Raw genomic sequence first — 22,604 nt, forward strand, 5'->3', positions numbered from 1 at the left:
ACCAAAGTCATCAGAACCTTTCCTTCCTCAGAGTTTAAGGCCATTTCCACCTCAGGCCTGGGGGAGCAGGTCTCAGTGGACCCTGCTCCTATGGATGCCCCAAACTTGCACCCTGAAATTAGCTTCTGACCAGATGGAAAGGCCACACACACGCCCCTCCCCATCCTCAGCTTCCAGGTGGTTCACCTTGGGAGGGGTGAAATCTGAAACCGGCCCCCAGACACAGAGGGCAGGGTAAGACAGAGGAAAGAGAAAAGAGGCCACTCTGATCGCAGCAGGTGGCAGGTGTAACAAGCAAGGGAATTTACACACTGGCAGGTGTAACAAGCAAGGGAATTTACACACTGGCAGGTGTAACAAGCAAGGGAATTTACACACGATGCTGGTCTTGGGCTCTGGAAGACAGAGGATCTCAGCGCCTGCCCACCAGAACCTTAACAGTTTACGGAGGGGCCTTAACCAGGCTCGGTCACAGGTACCGGCCAGAGGGTCTCAGCAACACTTTGCTCCCTCAAGGCTACATCCGTGAAGATGGCTCCCGCTGTGGGAATGGTGGGCGGAGCCTATGCTCCAAGGACGGGGGAGGGGGAGGAAACTCCAACTGCCCAGGGTCAGCTTGCAGGTCAACTGGCGCCACCATGTCCTCTCTGTGACCTCCTCCAACACTTCCTTGCAGTGGGCGGGGATTTCTGGGGCTCTGATACTTGCCAGTCGTCAAGTGTGAGTCGTCTGAGACCTGTTCTCTGACCACTCCGTGGGTCTTGCAGCTCCCAGCTTCTCCATCCCTTTCCTTGACCATCAGGTGGGGGAAACCCCTGGCTGCACACCCATGTGCCACGTCAGTGACGCCACGTCAGTGACACCACGGGCCCTACGTCCTCTCCCTGCTGCTCTTCTGGATCTTACTCTCTGGGAGGCATAATGTCATTGGTAAGTGGGATATGTGGGGTGAGAGGGGCAGGCGGCTGAACCTGTGCCCCCTGCGAGGGGGTGCTCTTGAGGGCTACCTTCCTTTTCCTACCCAAGTGAAGGCCTCTTGTCAAGGGGATTGGTGCCCAGAAGGCCAGCCTTACCGAGCACTGACTATATCCCAGGTGCTGGGCTTGACGTGCACACTCGTATTTAATCCTCACAGTAGGCCTGGGAAGTCCTGAGAAAACTGGGAAAGTTTAAATAACTTGCCCAAGCCCTCAGAGTGAGTGGCAGGGCTGGTTTGAACCTTGGTCTGTAGGAGAGCAATAATTTTGGCATTCTACCTTCTCTCACTATAAAATGGTGGTAGGCAAGTGGTTTGGGATCAACTGTGATGGTTTGGGAAGTAAAGAAAAGAGAGACAGGTAGGGGTAACTCTGAGTTCCAATCCAGACTGGCTGCATGAGCTGGGGCAGGGTGCTTCTCCCTCTAGGTCAGAGAGGGAGAGAGATGCAGGGAGGGAGAGACAGGGAGAAATGGGGAGGGAGAGAGGGAGAGAGTGAGAGTGAGAGAGAGAGAGAGAGAGAGGACAGGGAGGGAGAGAGGGAGAGACAGGGGGAGAGAGGGAGAGGGAGGCAGGGAGAGAAAGAGAAAGAGAAGGGGACAGAGAGAGACATCGGGTTCCATGAGATTTACAGTCCCTTCCAGGCCTGAGATTCTGTCCAGCTGAGCAGGTCCCAGGTGGGAAGAGCTTGGCCCTGGTATCTGTGACCTATTCATACTCTCTCTCTCATGCTTTCTCATTCATATTCTGGTCACTCTGCCATCCTGGTCTTTCATACTGATAGCAACTCTTGAATTGTTGTCTTCCAACAACAATCTGGGTCCCAGCACCAGCCTGAATCAGGACACCAGTGCACCCAGGGGAGGGAAATGAAATGCAGTTTGTGAGGGCTGGGGCAGAGCCCAGACCCTGAAGATGGGGTGTGTGTGTTCAGAGAGGGTTGAAGGCCTGTGTGGAGTTGGGGGGAGCTCCGATGCTCCTCTCCTCAGACCCTGGGCTCCGCTGCTTTGCGGGCCTGTGAGAACAACAACGGTTGGGCAGTTTTGAGTGGAAAGAATTCTTGGCTGGGTGCCTTTATTCTCAGAGACACCAGAGGGCAGCAGAGGTCTAAGTCATAGGCCATTCCCAGGCAAGAGAAATCTGCTCCGAAATTCTAGAAGCCTAGTGAAGGGAAAAAGTTCAGTATTGTCTGAGTTCCTCCCAACTGTTTCCTGTCGCTTTGAGAAAAACGTTACATAGCAGGGTCTATAATCCAGATCCGTACTGAATTGCACTTAATCAATTAAGACATAACATTAAGCCCTCCCTTTTCATATCAAGTGGAATGAATGATCCTGCAGTTTGGGTACCACTTATCTTGGGGACATGATCACGTTGTATCAGTGTTTCTTGGACAGAGTCGCAGAGCAAGTTCTTTGTGGAGCTCAAGGTCAGGAGAAAGTTTCCCTCTGGCCATGAGCCATTCTGAGAATGGGCAGGGAAGTAACTTTACTGGCATCACCTCTGTTACTGGCCCCTGTGAAAAGGTGTTTTCTAGAGCCGATGTTTCATTTTTGCCTGGCTACCAGGAAGCCACGAGCTTGGGTTTTGCAGTGAGGCCTGGGTTCAAATCTGGACTCCGCTGCTGCTCATGGGCTCTGTGCAAGATGAACGAGGACAATCATGTTATCACATTACCCACTTCACAGGATTGCCGAGTGAATATATAAAGCACTTGGCACAGAACCAACACAAAAAAGGCACATTCAACAAATGTCAGCGATAGTTATTCAGTTTCTCTGAAAAAAGATGAATCTCTTCGTGATACCCTCTTTTATTATTCTCTTTGCTTTCTTTTACTCTTGGTATGATTTTCAGTTTCCTGTAATCTATGCCTGTTTGGAAGATGGTGTGGTATGTATACATGAGAGGTTAGCATCAGTGAAATTTTGGGGCAGAAAGAAACATCCAGGGGCGCCTGGGTGGCTCAGTCGGTTAAGCGTCCTACTTCGGCTCGGGTCACGATCTCGCGGTCCCTGAGTTCAAGCCCCGTGTCGGGCTCTGTGCTGACGGCTCAGAGCCTGGAGCCTGTTTCACATTCTGTGTCTCCCTCTCTCTCTGCCCCTCCCCCGTTCATGCTCTGTCTCTCTCTGTCCCAAAAATAAATAAACGTTGAAAAAAAATTTCAAAAATAAATAAACGTTAAAAAAAAATTAAAAAAAAAAAAAAGAAACATCCAGAGCAGCGCTCTCCAATAGAACATAATGCAAGCCACGCATATAATTGCAAATTTTCTAGTAGCCACTTAATGTAATAAAAAGTGTGGTGGTGGCTCAAAAAGTTAAGCATGGGATTACCATATGGCTCAGTGAATCCACTCTCAGCTGTGTAACCAAATGACTAGAAGACAGGTGTTCAAAGGAAAACTTGTTCAACAGTGTTCATAGACATGCGATTTGAAATAGCCGGAAGGTGGAAGCAAACCAGATACCCATGAGAGGATAAATGGATAAAAAAAAATGTCACCTATCCCTCCAGTGGAGTATTATTCAGCTGCAAAAAGGGATGAAGTACTCATCCGTGCTACAATATGGATGGACATTGGAAACACTGTGCTAAGTGAACGAAGCCAGACACAGAAGGCCACCGACGGTGGGTGATTCCATTTATACGAAAAATCTAGAAGAGGCAGATCCATACGGACAGAAAGCAGGCGAGAGGTTGCCAGAGGCTGGTTTTAGAACACAGTTACTTGAGTGGGCTTGTCAATGTGCAGATTCCCAAGTTTCATCCCAGGTATTTTGATTCAGTAGGTCAAAGGTGGGGGCCGGCCAAAAGAAACTGCTTGTTTGTCTACCAGGAGCTACGTTTCAAAAAAGCTTATCAGGGGATTCTAACGTGTGATGCAGTTTGGTAATCTCTGAATTAGAAGTTCGTGAAAGTCCTTCCGGGCTCTGAGGATATGGGAGCCTAACTCAGTAGGATTATGGGATTATGCATCTTTTTTTTTTTTTCTTCTTTCCTTCCTTCTGCCTCCTCCTCCTCCTTTTCCAGTTTTTTTTTTTTTTTTGAGAAAGGAGGTGTAATCACTGTTGAGATATTCAAACAACACAGAAAAGTCCAAAGAAGAGGATCCCTCGTCCATAGATAATGATTGCTAACTGGTGAACATTCATCCAGCCTTGTCTTAGGTATTCATGTTGATATGGTAGCAAGTGTGGGAAGGAAGTTCTTGCTGTTCTGTAATAGCTTTCGTCACTCAACGGTATGTCATAGACATGATTTTTGAAAAAACAATTTTTTAACGTTGATTTATTTTTGAGAGACAGAGCGTGAGCGGGGGAGGGGCAGAGAGAGAGGGAGACACAGAATCCGAAGCAGGCTCCAGGCTCCAAGCTGTCAGCACAGAGCCCGATGTGGGGCTCGAACTCACAGACCGCGAGATCATGACCTGAGCCAAAGTCAGACGCCCAACCGACTGAGCCACCCAGGTTCCTCTAGACATGATTTTTAATTGTTAAAGTGTTCGGTTTCTTTAAATATATAAGAATTTTTTTTTTTTTATATTTAACCACACCCTGGAACTCTGTAGCTGCCGCTTGCTGTGTTTCCCATGTTCTTTGCCAAATGGCCTCAGAGGCTTTTACTCTCAATCTCACTGCAATTAGACCAATAAGTGTATTTAGATGCAAAGCCTCTATTTTTTGCAACGCTTCTTGGGCTTGCAGATAGATTGCTACGGATGTTTCCTGATATATAGGGATACTGGTTTTAATTTTTAGGCTCTCTTGTCCTGTGGTGCTCCATTTTATAGGTTACATCTTCCATTTTTAATATTTTTCCAGTTTTAACATTTTTTTTTTTTTTGGTCTTTTGAACATAGGCTTCTTTTTATACCATTCTCTCCCCTGAGCCCAGATGGAAACAATCTAGTCTCTTTCCTCTCCCTTGTTTTCTTCTGACTTCTTAGCACTGAAACTCAAAGCTAAAGCAAGCTTGCCTCAATACCCAACCAGTGGCCCAGACCACCGGGCTCCTAAGAATGAACAGTTTAAGGTACTTGATGAAGAGCTTACATTTAGACTGAAATTAAAATAGTTTCTTTCTGGTTTTCTGATTACAAGTTCTAGTGAAGTTCCTTAAAGCCACACTTTTCGTTACTTCGCTGATGCTTTATGTGCATGCTTAGCCTAGCAGCTGGGTGAGGCTACCCTTCCCTGGAGTGGAGCCCTCATCTGACTAGGTAGTTGTGGGTCAGGGTTCTTTGTTACCAGCAACGGAAAGATACTGGCTTAACTCAGTGTTAGAAATAAGACCAATGACCCTATCAAAGGAGGGATGCCGAGACTCGGAGCACAGTGAAGTGAGGCTTTAATCAACGTTCTTGCAAGAGCGGGTATCTGATGGACAGGCACACTTGGGGCAGCTACAGCAGACAATTTATCTCCCAGCATGCAAGTCCCTCCCCTGATTCCTCATTGGCTGAGTACTACAGAGGTTACAGCCTTACTGGGATGTTGCCTATGCCCATGTAAGGCAAAAAGTAGTCTGATTGGAAAAAGTGTACATTCCCTGGGGTGATGCAGAGACTTTTAGTCCCCCCTCCCTTTGTTTCTTTGGTGCATGCTCATTGCAAAGCCCGTGAAAATAAGCCCGTGAAATGGAGAGGGGGAGAAGAACCAGGAAGTGAAGTGTCTAAGGGTTTGGGACTCCGTTGTGTGGGGGAGTCCATACATATTTCCAAAAATTCTAAACCTATTATTAATTAGACAGCATACCCTTTATTTAGTATTTCTGAAATGAATCATCTCCCTTACATCTCACATCAAGCAAGCCCAGGAATGTGTTGGGACGATACTGGTGCTCACATGATTCATGGAAAGCTGGGGCTCCACGGTTGGGAACTGATGGCACTGGAGAGGGTCAACGAGGAAGAAGTACATTGTCTAAGCAGGAAGGTCATCTAGATTGGATTGTGGTGGCACTGCTGTGACAGCGATGTTCACTTTCTCTTTAGCTTTTCTGAGAGAGGAAGAATATGATTCCTAATTGAAGGTTTCTCAACCTTGGATCTACTATCATTTTAGACTGGGTAATTCTGTGTTGTGGTGGAGGGACTGTCCTGTGTATTATGTGATGTTTAGCAGCATCCCTGGCTTCTTCCCACTGGAGGCCAGCAGACTTCACCCTCATTTGTGACAACCCAAAGTGTCTCTGGATATTGCCAAATGTCCTCTGGGAGCAAAATGGCCTAGCTGGGAATTTTGATCTTAACTAATGTGCTGCCCCCTACACACCCCATGTGTGGAGAAATGGTCTGGTTCTCTGGCTTCAGTTGGTCAGCAGGCTCCTGGAATTGGCCCTCACAAGACATCACAGAACGGGGGGAGAGAATTCCCTGAAAGAGAAGCCACTACTAGGAACAGGAAAGGGATGGAGGCGGCTCACTGTAAATCCTCAGGGCCATATAGACTCTGTGAAGAGTTTCACATTTTATGGGTAGAAGGCAGCTGGTGCAGGAGAAACTTTTGTTGTAAGAAGCTACTCAGGTAGATTTCCTTTCCTGATGCTTCCTGATTTTCCATAGGCTCGTACTTGCAAAATGAGCATACAAATCACCAACTGGTCTTGTTAAAAGGCAAATTCTTTTTTCTTTTTTCTTTTCTTTTCTTTTCTTTTCTTTTCTTTTCTTTTCTTTTCTTTTCTTTTTTTTTTTTTACAAACCGGGGAAAGGCCTTGAGTTGACATTCTCGCAAGAAGATACACCAATGGCCAATAAGCACATGAGAAGATGCCCAATATCAGTCATTAAGAAAATGTAAGTCAAAATCACAATGAAACATTAAACGGGTTCATCCTCACTAGGATAGGATAGCTGTAATTTTTTTTTTCTTTAATGAGGAATAACAAGCGTTGGTAAGGATATAGAGAAATTGGAACCCCCAAACATTACTGGAAGGAACATAAAATGGCGCAGCCACTTTGGAAAGCAATTTGGTAGTTTATCAAAAATGTATGGGGTACATGGGTGGCTCAGATGGTTAAGCGTCCAACTTTGGCTCAGATCATGATCTCGTACTCCGTGGGTTCGAGCCCTGCATCGGGCTCTGTGCTGACAGCTCAGAGCCTGGAGCCTGCTTTGGATTCTGTGTTTCCCTCTCTCTGACCCTCCCCCACTCATGCTCTGTCTCTCTCAAAAAATAAATAAACATTAAAAAAATGTAAACATGCATTATCACATGACCCAGAAATTGTACTCCTAGATATTTACCCTAAAGAAATGAAAACACGTGTCCATATTAAAACTGATACATAAAACTGATTCTCAGGTCCACCAGAGAATTGCCAAATTAGAATTGCGTTTTAAAACTATTAGTCTGCCGGGGTGCCTGGGTGGCTCAGTCAGTTAAGTATCCGACTTTGGCTGGGCTCATCATCTCACGGTTCATGAGTTTGAGCCCCACGTCCGGCTCTGTGCTGACAGCTCAGAGCCTGGAGCCTGGAGCCTGCTTCAGATTCTGTATCTCCCTCTCTCTGCCCCTTCCCCACTCGCACTCTGTTTCTCTCTCAAAAATAAATAATAAAAATAAAATTAAAAAAATTAGAAAAAAAATCGATGCTCACAGTAGCACCACTTATAACAACCAAAAAGTGGAAACGACCTAAATATTCATCAACCGATGAATGGACAAAGTATGGTATACCCACACAACGGGACGTTATTCAGCAACAAAAGAATGGAGTACTGACACATACCACAACCTGGACAACCCCTGAAAGCACCATGCCAAGTGAAAGAAGTCAGGCACAAAAGAACACATTGTATAATTCCACTCACATGAACGTCCAGGACAAACCCACAGAGACAGAAAGCAGACTAATAGTTTTAATGTTTATTTATTTTTGAGAGTGAGACAGAGAGACAGAGCATGAGCTGGGAAGGGGTAGAGAGAGGGAGACACAGAATCCAAAGCAGGCTCCAGCCTCTGAGCTGTGAGCACAGAGCCTGAGCCCAACGCGGGTCTTGAACCCTGAACCGTGAGATCATGACCTGAGCTGAAGTTGGACGGTTAACTGACTGAGCCACCCAGGCGCCCCAGCAGACTGATAGTTTTAAAATGCAATTCTAATTTGGCAATTCGCTGGTGGGCCTGAGATTCCACGTTTCTAACAAGCTCCCAAATGGTGCTGATGCTGCTGGGGTTTTTGTTTGTTGTTTGTTTGTTTTGTTTTTTAGATTATCATCCTTAGGTTATTTCATATTTTGAAAAAAATCCAACAATTTCTTAAAAGTCACAAAAGTAATATTTGCTTATTTAAAAAATATATAAAAAGGTGATATATATATATATATATATCACCTTTTTATAATATATATGTATATATATATACACTATATATATACTATACTATATATATACTATACTATATATATACTATACTATATATATATAGTATATATAATATATATGTATATATGTATGTATATATGTATACATATAATATATATGTATATATATGTATATATGTATATGTATATATGTATATATATATACACTATATATATATAGTATATATAATCTGTATATATCAGAATATTACTCAGCAATCAAGAACGAAATCTTGCCATTTGCAACAATGTGGATGGAACTTAGAGTGTATTATGCGAAGCAAAATAAATCAGAGAAAGACAAATATATGATTTCACTCATATGTGGGGTTTAAGAAACAAAACAGATGAACATAGGGGAAGGGAAGGAAAAATAAGATAAAAACAGAGAGGGAGGCAAACCGTAAGAGACTCTTAAATACAGAGAATAAACTGAGGGTTTCTGGAAGGGAGCTAGGTGGGGAGATGGGCTAAATGGGTGAAGGGCATTAAGGAGGGTGCTTGTTGGGATGAGCACTGGGTGTTAGATGTAAGTGATGAATCACTAAATTCTACTCCTGAAACCAATACTACATTATATGTTAGCAAACTAGGATTTGAATAAAAAAATCAAAGCTATGAAACCTATCTGATAATTTGGCACCTCTGTCCTGGCTGGATTCTTGGAATATCACCTGCATATAAGAGACTGGGGAGACAATCAGGGATTTGAGAGGAGGTTGTATAACAATGTTGGAGATTCCCTCTGGTGGTTGTCTCCTCTTTGGATTTCCTCCCTTGATACATAGTTGCTTTGGGAGTCCATCCTGAGTACTGTCTTCTGATTTCTCAGGACATAAGACTATGGCTTTCTGCTTGAGCTTTATCTGCCTCGCTCAGGCTGGATTGGGGGTCTTCCTCTGAGAAAAGCCGTGTGTGGATCTCTTCCACCGTGGCTCTTTTCTTTCAAGGATTAAATCCTATCCAGCTTCTGCTTAATTTTGGTCACTCTCCAGTGACTTAAAACCGTTGTTTTTTCCATTTTGTCAAGATAATATAATCGTCATCTGTAGAATAGTTTGATATAAGCTATTCTGCCGTGCTCAGAACCAGAATTCCCCGAATGGTCTCTTAGAAACATTGTTCTTCTTTTTGAAACCCTCCATTAAAGAAAAATTATGTATTTAATTTGGGGGCAGAGTGGGAAGGGCAGAGAGAGAGGGAGAGAGAGAATCCCAAGAAGGCTGTGCACTGTCAGTGCTGAGCCCGATGTGGGGCTCAAACTCACAGACTGTGAGATCATGACCTGCGTGGAAATCAAGAGTCAGATGCTCAACTGATTGAGCCACCCAGGTGCTCCTGAAAACCTCCATTTTTATTCATCACAGTTGAAATAAATCTAAACTTCTTTTCCTGACATATAAAGTCATACAGATGACCTGGGCCTGCTAACCTCCATATCCTCACTGTGCCCCCAGCTCTATGGGACCACATTCAATTCTTAGAATATGTAATGCTTTATCCTGCCTCAAGGTATTCACGTTATCATTCTCTCTGGTGGGAATGCCTGTCCCCCTTGTGCCTTGTTATGCTTCAGATGTCAGCTTAAATATCATTTATTCTGGAAAGTATTTGCTGAATCTATTGATAGGTTAAGTTCCTCTACTGCACCTGCTAATAACACCCTATGCCTTTCTTGTAGCTCATGTATTAACATTTATCATCAGGTACCTGGGTGGTTATTGGATAAATGTCTGTCTCCTCTTTAGATTGTCAATTCCATGAGAACAGGGTATGGCCCTCTCTGCTCACTACTTTATCCCATGCCTCATATGTATCTGGCTTACAGTAGGTGCTCAATGAACGTGCTGAATGAATGAAGAAGGAGAGAATGCATCGTGCATGGAAGAAAGTTCCCAACTGAGAGTCGAGGTATAAAACATAAATGAAACTATGAGATAACAGGGGCATTTGTCAAGTCACCTCACACTTCAGACCTTTCGTTCCAGTAAGTACAATAGGTCAGAATTGGATTAGGTCACTCTCCTCTCTCAAAGTCCATGCTACTCATAAAAAGACTCGTGAAGTTGAGACAAAAGCATAGGAAACAGTAATAATATGGGGCAGACATGGGAGACCTGGATATTTGGTTAAAATCTTAACCACAGGCAGTGTGTGTCTTGAATCAAGGGCCTGAGAAACAGAAATGGTGCTTGAGGATAATTATTCTGGCAACAGCAGATAGAACTAATGAGGTTTTGAAGTGGCCAGATCAAGGACGGATCTGATAAAGAGAGCTTGGCAGGATGGAACTGGTGTCAGGCTGCTGGATATGGAATTTCATGTGGGGAGAATGATCTACCAGACCCAGTGAAGGCTAGCCTGAGGAAGGGTTGGAGCTTTTCTCCTACCCTATTTATTCCCCTACAGGGGATGGAATGGGATGGTTAGATGGGGGAAGAGATCAGTGTCTTCATGATGATCATTAGATCTCCCTTCTTTCCATCTTCTCCCAGGTTCTGCTCTGCACCCAGATGTGAGGGTGGAAGGCACTGAGTATCTCTCGAATGACAGGCAGACTTGTGCCACATTCCAAGGTCTGCTGCACAAATTCCTTCTTTCTGGGGCCTCTTGGAATCAGAAACCAAACCTTCGAGTTTCTCTAGTGATCAGATATGACCTTGGGAAGAGACCAGACTCAGGACTGTAATCTTTTCGTTCTGTCCTTGGTGTACCCCAAGACCTTGCTTTATGTTGTCATCTGTGGCCCCCTTTTATCAGTGATCACCCCCTCAAAATATCTCACTTGAATTTAATGTGAAATTCATTTGGGTTTCTCATTAATTGATGTCCTGTATTACTCCTTGGGTATGTAGTTCTGTAGGAAGGCCTGCAAATGTTGTATGGCTTTGTGCCTTTTTACTGATCATTGTTGGCACTTGTGAATATCATCCTTCAGCACCACAGACAACACACGCACAAACCATCCTACAGGCAAATTTAGGATTGAGTGAGAAGGAAACTTGGACAATCACTTGAGCGCCCAGGAGAAATCTGAAAACCTGAGGCTAAAATGGACTTTGGATACTAATTGTCTTCAGAGAGTACTTTACTTATAGTAATTCTTTGGAATACTAGACTACAGTTCTGAAAGAGTTTTCAAGGAAATTACACTCGTTTATACTTGTTTATATGACACTGTGTTTCACAATAGTCAGAGGGTGGGAAGTCTTCAGAATCCATGAATGTGCACCAGATAGGTCATACCCGTGATGCCAGGCCTAGGAAGAAGTTTTCTATGGATTCAGAATGGTCTGGGTTACTAGACTTTGGTTCAATACCCAGAAACTACCTTTTTCATTTGTCCCTTTTTACACAGGAACAGTTCCTGGGTGAAGGGCCAGGGTGACTGACATCTTTAACCTATGCTTCCTGCCAATTCCTGAGATGTCTCCAAGGCTGTGCCCAAAGTCCAGAGGCAGGGGTTGCCATTGTTGGGATTGACTTAGCATGCCCATATATGGACTTACCCTGGGCTACAGTGCCCCCCAGTGTTTATGGTCCTTAGAATGCTCATATCACTGGACTCCTTTGTGAAGCTGGGTCCTTGATGAGAATGTGAATAGGGAAGTCAGGGCAAAGGGGAATGACTCTCCATACTCTGATTATAGAAGTTCAGCTTCATTCAAGATTTGCAGCTTCCAGGTGTAAAGTCATAATTTCTATATTCCTGGTCCCTGGGGCACTGGAGATATTTCCCTAGAATATGAGCATTGTTGAGGGTTGAATGCTCATTGATTTGGGGCAGATGAAACAACTTAATGAGGATTATTTTAGTGCCACTTATATGGAAATCCACTGGGGTCAGTGACAAAATACAGGAGCAAACTCAGTTTTGGCGGGTCATGCCAAGGAGGTGCCAACAATGATTGCCTTTATGCAGATGAATTCATTACATGGGTAGGTTGGTATCTTCAGAGAGGCCATCAGTGGTTTACATTGGAAGAATCTAGGATGGGAGAGATGAATGAATTTAGACCGGGGCTGACATGCAGGAAGTTTTCAGTTAAATTTTTATACATATAATCAGCATGAAAGGCAAATCTGAGCAAGGAAATTAGCAAGAATTCTGAATTCAAAATCTTCCAGTAATAGTCCCATTTATATTCAGAATTATTTTGGCATACTTTTGCATAAGGAATATTCCTTTTTCTTCATTTCTTCCTTATGTTGTGTTGGGTTTCCTTTCTTCCACTGCCTCTGTCTCTGTTAATAAATAAATGTAGCAATTGTTAGCACCTTTGGTAGAATCCATGGGTCTTTTACATTTCAGCAGAACTTCAGAGCTTTTTTTTTTAACTTTATTTTTTAATTTTTTAAAATTTACATCCAAACTAGTATATAGTGAAGCAATGATTTCAGTAGATTCCTTAATGCCCCTTACCCATTTAGCCCATCCCCCCTCCCACAACCCCTCCAACAACCCTCAGTTTGTTCTCCATATTTATGAGTCTCTTTTGTTTTGTCCCCCTCCCTGTTTTTATATTATTTTTGTTTCCTTTCCCTTATGTTCATCTGTTTTGTCTCTTAAAGTCCTCATATGAGTGAAGTCATATAACTTTTGTCTTTCTCTGACTAATTTCACTTAGCACAATATCCTCCAGTTCCATCCATGTAGTTGCAAATGGGTTTTTAATTCCTATACCATCCTGATCCACAATGCATACATAAAATGTTAGTGAGCCAATATAGTACTCTACTCTGAGGACATACAAATTAATAAAGTGAGGTCTCTGCTCTTGAGTCTAAGGCTATTGTGTCACCATTCACTATAGATACTGAACTACTCTGCCCATTCTCACTACTTTGCTTTTTAACTGTGCAAAAATAGGGGTTGAATAGGATCTTAAAGACCTGAGGTGATCATGGTAGTGGTGAGTTGTTGGGTGGAGAGCTTGGGCGTCTGGACCCACGTCCTTCTTCTGAATGAGCCTCTCGTTGTTAGCCTCTCTGGGCTCTGATTTTCACAATTTCAAAAGAGTTTTGTTGGACTAAATGACCTGAGACCTTGAAATTTGTGCCTGTGACTGATCTTCCCCAACCCAGGTACAATCTTGTCCCATTGCTCAATTTCCCCTGGCCTCTTTCTTGCTTTTTACTGAAAAACCAGGGTTTCTAGTATTTGGTGTCATTGGGGGTTGGGTGAGGAGCTCAGAGACTTACTTTTCAGGAATACAAAATTTTTCGCAGAGAAATTTATGTTTAAAGTTGTTTCCGTTGCCTCCACAGCCAGAGAAGACGAAGGGCTCACACAAAAATGTCAAGGTGTTGTAGTAGAATCTCGTATAAACTGACTTACAGGTACCAAATACCAGAGGATAGTTGCAGATTTCTGGGCATGAGAATCCCAGAGTCAGGTTTTCTTTTCTTTTCTTTTTTTAAAAAATTTTTAATGTTTACTTATCTTAGAGAGAGAGAGAGAGAGAGAGAGAGAGCACAAGAGCAAGTGGGGGGAGGGGCAGAGAGAGAGGGAGACACAGAATCCAAAGCAGCCTCCAGCTCCAAGCTGTCAGCACAGAGCCCTACACAGGGCTCAAACTTGTGACCCACGAGATCATGACCTGAGCCAAAGTCCATCACTTAACCGACTGAGTAATCCAGGCACCCCAGGTTTTCTTTTCTACTGCCAAGCGGACATTCTTTTCCTCATGGACTCAGATGACTGATGGTCATCAGCCCATGTGAATCTACCTGTTACTTTTTCATTGGGAAAGTTCCTTCAGCAAAAATATCACTGTATATGTGATATGGGGCAATGATTCTAGACTACGGCCTGGGTCAGTGACTCAGATAATTGGAGAAGGACGGTAAGGTAGAGTGGAAAGCAAGAAGGACCTGAGGCTTCTGCGCTCTATCACAGAATTTCATATTAAATATATCCCATTTCCTGACTCTCCACGGGCTTTCCCATGGCACTGGAAGTAAACATGTCATCTGCTTCCCCAAGGCCATAGGTCAGAGCCCTTACTTTACTTTTACAGAGTCTCTGCAAACACAAGCTAAAAAGGCCTTTGTCTGTCTACATCTACTCCTGAAGGATAGGCTCAAAATGCTTAATTTGCAAAAGATCTTCCTTCCTTCCACCAGTGTCTGTGTCCTCTCCCATCTAGCTACGCCCCTCCCCTTTTACCTACCATGCAGACTCACCTGGCCTCACTGAGACTGTGGAGGTGGGTGGTCAGAGCAGGAACAATGACGGCCATGTTGGAGACAAAGAATGAGTTAATGTCAGTCTTCCTGAAGTCCAACTCCAGCCCTCACCCACAACTGGGACTTTGCCACATTTACTCATGGATACATGAGTCTTCCACATGTGTCCATCATGATAAGTAGATGTGAGTGCCCCAAGTGTGTGAATGATGGCCTTTGCTTCTCCATATCTGTGGAATGCAGAGTGGTCCTGTATATATGCGTTAAGTAGAATTAAAGTTCATCTAATACACACACACCCACACCCACACACAACAATAAAGAGGTTTTCTGGACACTCCTTACATTAATCCAATTTTCACAATCCCCCTCCTCTTCCACTGAAATCCCTTGGAAAAAACTTGATTCTATTTTCTGTCTTCCTCCTTCTCCAATCCATAGACAGAAATGAATGAAACTTCTGGAATTATATGCTCTAGGGCTGTGTGGTGTAAGATAAAAGCAGGACTTCATTACTGCCTATCACCCAGGCTGCCTAGATCACCTTCACCTTCACAGTGTTCTCCTGGGCTGCCCTTCCTATTTTGCCTTACCTCCAAGATGTCCACTTTCACACAATTGTTTTCTGAGAGGTAAAGGAAACAGGATGCCTGAAAGTGTCTGGAGGGGCATAGACAAGATGAGGAGACATAGAGAAAAGAGGATCCATTCAGTCTTCATGGTGTTGCAGGCAGGAGATAGGAGAGTCTAGGACTGGGCTGACATTTTATATTTGGGATGGAGCTCCTTCTCTTGGGAGGAGTTGAACCCATCTTTTTGATTTCATCTCCCCAGGGCCCAAGCCTGGGCAGGGTTCTGGTGCATACAAAATCAGCCTAGTGAGCAGAACACTAAGTGCTTGGGTACCCAACCATGTAGCATCCAAGGTCATGGTTTGTCACAGCTAGACTGGTGAGCCTCAGTGCCCCCACTCTCTTCTTCGTATCTAAGGCTCAGGGCATCAGCATTTATATAATGAACATTTAACATATAAATGTAAAAATTTGAAAGTAAGTTAATGTAGGCTTGAACCTAAGAAAATGGAACAAAAACAGTAAAATAAATGTAAAGAAAGTAGACGGGATATTGATGAAGATATTGATGAGATACTGATGAAGATAGTTGAAATTAGTGAGTAGTAGAAAAAAGAAAATACAATTATCAAATAATATTAAAAATTTGTACTTTATTTTTTATTCTTATTTTTAAAATTATTTAATTATTTTTTATTTTTAAAATTTACATCCAAGTTAATTAGCATATAGCGCAACAATGATTTCAGAAGTAGATTCCTTAATGCCCCTTGCCCATTTAGCCCATCCCCCCTCCCACAACCCCTCCAGTAACCCTCTGTTTGTTATCCATATTTAAGAGTCCGTTATGTTTGTCCCCATCACTGTTTTTATATTATTTTTACTTCCCTTCCCTTCCCTTGTGTACATCTGTTCTGTGTCTTAATGGCTTCATATGAGTGAAGTCATATGATACTTGTCTTTCTCTGACTAATTTCACTTAGCATAATACCCTCTAGTTCCATCCATGTAGTTGCAAATGGCAAGATTTCATTCTTTTTGATTGGCGAGTAATACTCCATCGTATACATATACCACATCTTCTTTATCCATTCATCAATTGATGGACATTTTGGATCTTTCCATACTTTGGCTATTGTTGATAGCGCTGCTATAAACATTGGGGTGCATGTGCCCCTTCGAAACAGCACACCTGTATCCCTTGGATAAATACCTAGTAGTGCTATTGCTGGGTTGTAGGGTAGTTATATTTTTAACTTTTTGAGGAACCTCCATACTATTTTCCAGAGTGGCTGCACCAGCTTGCATTCCCACCAACAATGCAAAAGAGATCCTCTTTCTCTGCATCCTCGCCAACATCTGTTGTCGCCTGGGTTGTTAATGTTAGCCATCCTGACAGGTGTGAGGTGGTATCTCATTGTGGTTTTGATTTGTATTTCCCTGATGATGAGTGATGTTGAGCATTTTTTCATGTGTCGGTTGGCCATCTGGATGTCTTCTTTGGAGAAGTGTCTATTCATGTCTTTTGCCCATTACTTCACTGGATTATTTGTTTTTGGGGTGTTGAGTTTGAGAAGTTCTTTAAAGATTTTGGATACTAACCCTTTATCTGATATGTCGTTTGCAAATATTTTTTTCCCATTCCGTCAGTTGCCTTCTAGTTTTGCTGCTTGTTTCTTTTGCTGTGCAGAAGTTTTTTATTTTGATGAGGTCTCAGTAGTTCATTTTTGCTTTTGTTTCCCTTGCCTCTGGAGATGTGTTGAGTAAGAAGTTGCTGCAGCCAATATCAAAGAGGTTTTTGCCTGCTTTCTCCTCGAGGATTTTGATGGATTCTTGTCTTACATTTAGGTCTTTCATCCATTTTGAGTTTATTTTTGTGTATGGTGCACGAAAGTGGTCCAGGTTCATTTTTCTGCATGTTGCCGCCCAGTTTTCCCAGCACCACTTGCTGAAGAGACCATCTTTATTCCATTGGATGTTCTTTCCTGCTTTGTCAAAGATTAGTTGGCCATACGTTTGTGGGTCCATTTCTGGGTTCTCTATTCTGTTCCATTGATCTGAGTGTCTGTTTTTGTGCCAGTACCATACTGTCTTGATGATTACAGCTTTGTGATACAGCTTAAAGTCCAGGATTGTGATGCTTCCTGCTTTGGTTTTCTTTTTCAAGATTGCTTTGGCTATTTGGAGTCTTTTCTGGTTCCATACAGATTTAAGGATTGTTTGTTCCAGCTCTGTGAAGAATGCTGGTGTTATTTTGAAAGGTATTGCATTGAATATGTAGATTACTTTGGTTAGTATTGACATTTTAACAATATTTGTTCTTCCTATCCAGGAGCATGGAATATTTTCCCATATTTTTGTGTCTTCTTCAATTTCTTTCATAAGCTTTCTATAGTTTTCAGTGTATAGATTTTTCACCTCATCGGTTAGATTTATTCCTAAGTATTTTATGGTTTTTGGTGCAACTGTAAATGGGATCGATTCCTTGATTTCTCTGTTGCTTCATTGTTGGTGTATAGGAATGCAACCGATTTCTGTGCATTGATGTTGTATCCTGACACTTTGCTGAATTCATGGATCAGTTCTAGCAGTTTTTTGGTGGAATCTTTTGGGTTTTCCATATAGAGTATCCTGTCATCTGCGAAGAGTGTGAGTTTGACCTCCTCCTGGATGATTTGGATGCCTTTTATTTCTTTGTGTTGTCTGATTGCAGAGGCTAAGACTTCCAATAGTATGTTGAATAATAGTGGCGAGATTGGACATCCCTGTCTTGTTCCTGACCTTAGGGGGAAAGCTCTCAGTTTTTCCCCATTGAGGATGATATTAGCATTGGGTCTCTCATATATGGCTTTTATGATATCGAGGTATGATCTTTCTACCCCTGCTTTCTTGAGGGTTTTTATCAAAAAAGGATACTGTATTTTGTCAAATGGTTTCTCTGCATCTACTGAGAGGATCATATGGTTCTTGTCCTTTCTTTTATTGATGTGATGAATCACATTGATTGTTTTGTAGATATTGAACCAGCCCTGCATCCCAGGTCTAAATCCCACTTGGTCATGGTGAATAATTTTTTTAATGTACTGTTGGATCTAGTTGGCTAATATCTTATTGAGGATTTTTGCTTGCATGTTCATCAGGGAAATTGGTCTATAGTTCTCCTTTTTAACGGGGTCTTTGTCTGGTTTTGGAATCAAGGTAATGCTGGTTTCATAGAAAGAGTTTGGAAAATTTCCCTCCATTCCTATTTTTTTGGAACAGCTTCAAGAGAATAGGTGTTAATTCTTCCTTAAATGTTTGGTAGAATTCCCCTGGAAAGCCATCTGTCCCTGGACTTTTGTTTTTTGGGAGACTTTTGATTAGTAATTTGATTTCTTTACTGGTTATGGGTTTGTTCAAATTTCCTATTTCTTCCCGTTTCAGTTTTGGTAGTGTATATGTTTCTAGGAATTTGTCCATTTCTTCCAGATTACCCATTTTATTGGCGTACAATTGCAAATAATATTATCTTATTATTGTTTTTATTTCTGCTGTGTTGGTTGTGATCTCTCCTCTTTCATTCTTGATTTTATTTATTTGGATCCTTTCCTTTTTCTTTTTGGTTAAACTGGCTAGGGGTTTATCAATTTTGTTAATTCTCTCAAAGAACCAGCTGCTGGTTTCATTGATCTGTTCCACTGTTTTTTGGGTTTCGATAGCATTAATTTCTGCTCTAATCTTTATTATTTCCTGCCTTCGGCTGGTTTTGGGTTTATTTGTTGTTCTTTTCCCAGATCTTTAAGGTGTAAGCTTAGGTTGTGTATCTGAGACCTTTCCTACTTCTTTAGGAAGTCCTGGATTGCTATACACTTTCCTCTTATGACCACCTTTCCTGAATCCCAGAGGTTTTGGGTTGTGGTATTATCATTTTCATTGGCTTCCATGTACTTTTTAATTTCCTCTTTAAATTCTTGGAGGATGAAGAATTCTTTAGTAGGATGTTCTTTAGTCTCCAAGTATTTGTTCCCTTTCCAATTTTTTTTTCTAGTGGTTGTTTTTGAGTTCCACAGCATTGTGGTCTGAAAATATGCACGGTATGATCTCAATCTTTTTGTACTTACTTGGGGCTGATTTGTGTCCCAGTATGTGGTCTATTCTGGAGAATGTTCCATGTGCACTGGAGAAGAATGTGAATTTTGCTGCTTTAGGATGAAATGTTCTGAATGTATCTATTAAGTCCATCTGATCCAGTGTGTCATTCAAAGCCATTGTTTCCTTTTTGGTTTTCTGATTAGAGGATCTGTCCATTGTTGTAAGTGGGGTGTTGAAGTCCCCTACTATTATGGTATTATTATCAATGAGTTTCTTTATGTTTGTGGTTAATTGATTTATATGTATGGCTGCTCTCACATTTGAAGCATCAATGTTTACAATTGTTAGGTCTTCTTGGTGGATAGACCTCTTAATTATGATATAATGCCCTTCTTCATCTCTTGTTACAGTCTTTATTTTAAAGCCTAGACTGTCTGATATAAGTATGGCTACTCTGGCTTTCTTTTGTTGACCATTAGCATGATAGATGGTTCTCCATCCCCTCATTTTCAATCTGAAGGTGGTTTAGGTCTAAAATGGGTCTCTTGTAAACAGCATATAGATGGATCTTTTTTTCTTATCCATTCTGTTACCGTATGTCTTTTGATTGCAGCATTTAGTCCATTGACATTTAGAGTGAGTACTGAAAGATATGTATTTATTACCATTATGTTGCTTGTAGAGTTGGAGTTTCTGGTGGGGTTCTCTGGTCCTTTCTAGTCTTTGTTGCTTTTGGTCTTTATTTGTTTGTTTGTTTGTTTGTTTTAGTCTTTTCTCCCCTCAGAGAGTCCCCCTTAAAATTTCTTGCAGGACTGGTTTAGTGGTCATGAAGTCCCTTAATTTTTGTTTGTCTGGGAAACTTTTAATCTCTTCTATTTTGAATGACAGCCTTGCTGGATAAAGAATTCTTGGCTGCATGTTTTTCTGATTCAGCACATTGAATATATCCTGCCACTCCTTTCTGGCCTGCCATGTTTCTGTGGATAGGTCTGCTGCAAACCTGATCTGTCTTTCCTTGTAAGTTAAGGAGTTTTTTTCCTTTGCCGTTTTCATGATTCTTTCCTTGCCTGAGTATTTTGTGAATTTGACTATGATATGCCTTGTTGATAGTCAGTTTTTGTTGAATCTAATGGGAGTCCTCTGCTTCCTGGATTTTGATGTCTGTGTCTTTCCCCAGGTTAGGAAAGTTTTCTGCTATGATTTGCTCACATAACCCTTCTACCCCTATTCCTTTCTCTTCCTCTTCTGGGACCCCTGTTATTCTGATGTTGTTCCTTTTTTAATGAGTCACTGATTTCTCTAATTCTTCAATTGTGCTCTTTTGCCCTAATATCCCTCTTTTTTTCTGCTTTAGTCTTCCTCTTTTTTTCTGCTTCATTATTCTCCATAAGTTTGTCACTGATTCTCTGCTCTGCCTCATCCATCCTTGCCACTGTGGCATCCATTAGAGACTGCCTCAGTTACAACATTTTTTATTTCATCCTGACTAGCTTTTACTTCTTTTATCTCCTCAGAGAGGGATTCTAATCTATTTTCGACTGCAGCTAGTATTCTTATTATCGTGATTCTAAATTCTGGTTCAGACATCTTGCTTGTATTTGTGTTGGTTAAGTCTCTGGCTGTTGTTTCTTCCTGTTCTTTCTTTTGGGGTGAATTCCTTCATTTCATCATTTTGAAGGGAGACAAGGAATTAATGAGGTAAAAAAATTAAAATAGTTAAGTTAAAAAAGGAAGATTGAAATAAAAAATTAAAAACAACACACACATACACAAATCAAATAAATGATGTCAGATCCTAGGTGTGTTTTAAAAAAATTTTTTTTAACACTTATTCATTTTTGAGAGTGATAGAGGCAGAGCATGAGCAGGGGAGGGGCAGAGAGAGAGGGAGACACAGAATCAGAATCAGGCTCAAGGCTCCGAACTGTCAGCACAGGGCCTGATGCGGGGCTCAAACTCATGGACTGCGAGATCATGACCTGAGCTGAAGTCGGACGCTCAATCCACTGAGCCACCCAGGTACCCCAGATCCTAAGTGTGTTTTTGTCTGGTTGTTGGAAGGGTCTTGATAGAGAAATGGAGAAAGAAAAAAAAAAGGAAATCATTTGAAAATTTGAAAAAACGAATACACTGAAATAGAATAAAATGAAATTATGTAAGTAAAATAGAAGTTGAAAAAATGTACACAAAAGTAAAAAAATAATAGAAAAAAATTAAAAATATTTTTAATAGAAATTGAAAATAAAAATAAATTTTTTCTCTTTCTGCATTTAAGAAAAAGAAAGGAAATGCAAAAGAGAAAATAAATGAATAGTTGGACCAGTGAACAGACTGAGAGACGATTGAAATTACTTCATTTTCACCTAGAAGTCAAACTTTGAAGCACTATATAGTCCGTAAACTAAGCAGCTGGAGAGATTTGTGTTCCTGAAGAGGAAGGTTGGCCCAGTTGGACGGGGCTTAGGGTAATGGCTCTGCTCTCCACTAGATGGCACTGCTTAGCTACTGGGGTGGGTTGGTGTGGCGCTTGTAGGTGTGTATGCGCATGCGTGGTAGCAGTGAAAATGGCATCACCCAGGTACTCAGTCTCTAGTATCGGGACTCAGTTCTCCCCAATCAGCAATCGTGCACCTGTTCTTCATCTCCGGCTTTTGTCCACTCCATGCTTTTACACTGTCAGTGACCAAGCCCCAGGCAACACCTCCCTCTTTAGTTTTATCTCAGATGCGGCTGTGTTTCCCAACCCCTCACTTCTGAGGGACTGTGGCTTTGACCCATTCTGCCCCTCTGCAGGAGAGTCTCACTGAGCAGTGGCTGGGTGCTGGCCGCACCCAGGATTGTTCGCGGGATCGTGCTGCTGCCGAAGCCCAGAGACCGTGGCCGGGTGCCAGCCCGCCCCAGAAAGAGTTCACACGATCGTGTAGCAGCAGCACTTCAGGGATTATGGAAAATCACAACACGCATTTGGCACCAGGCTTCACCCCCAGCGACCTTAGTCCAGCACCAGCGAATGTGGTTGTTCACCCGGGTCCACTGGGGCACACAGCCTCTACCAGATGTCCTCCAGAGAGGGAAACCGCCTCTCCCCTGTGGCCCAAAGACCCCCGGACTTCGCTCTGCTCCTGGGGATTCACCCTTCTCACCAGAGCACCGCCAGGTATCGAGCTGCAGAGTTTCAGACTCTGCGTTCCCCGTTTATAGTCTTAATGGAATTTAGACCCTCTCCTTTCTCCCTTTTTGGTTCAGTCCCTGCAACTGTTTCCACTTTTCCACTTTCTCTCCAGCTGCTTTTGGGGGGATGCTTTCCCATATTCTCCCCCGATCTCCGCCCTCTCTCCACAAGCAAAAACAGCTCCCTGCCCCCAGCAGCTTCTCTCTCCCCCAGTTCACCTCTCTGAGTTGGGTACCTGCTGAGTTCTGTGGTTCA

The 22,604-nt window shown here is 42.4% G+C and overlaps 1 protein-coding gene across 4 annotated transcripts in view; it reads left to right on the forward strand.

Moving 5' to 3' along the window:
- The first annotated feature begins 847 nt into the window (after positions 1-847).
- Positions 848-22,604, forward strand: part of WFDC11 (WAP four-disulfide core domain 11) — an 82,511-nt gene continuing 60,754 nt past the window's right edge. Inside the window, exon 1 of one of the 4 annotated variants that reach the window (XM_053199895.1) lies at positions 848-930. Coding sequence is in view for 3 of the 4 variants with exons in the window: in XM_053199892.1 (XP_053055867.1) it covers positions 22,188-22,334 (147 nt within the window). In the remaining variant the exon portion in view is untranslated. Of the gene's footprint in view, positions 931-19,166; positions 22,335-22,604 lie in introns of those variants that run through there. The other 3 variants (XM_053199892.1, XM_053199891.1, XM_053199893.1) reach the window with 3 other exon arrangements.

The sequence above is a fragment of the Acinonyx jubatus genome, chromosome A3 (genome assembly GCF_027475565.1).
Source record: "Acinonyx jubatus isolate Ajub_Pintada_27869175 chromosome A3, VMU_Ajub_asm_v1.0, whole genome shotgun sequence".
Lineage (NCBI taxonomy): Eukaryota > Metazoa > Chordata > Mammalia > Carnivora > Felidae > Acinonyx > Acinonyx jubatus.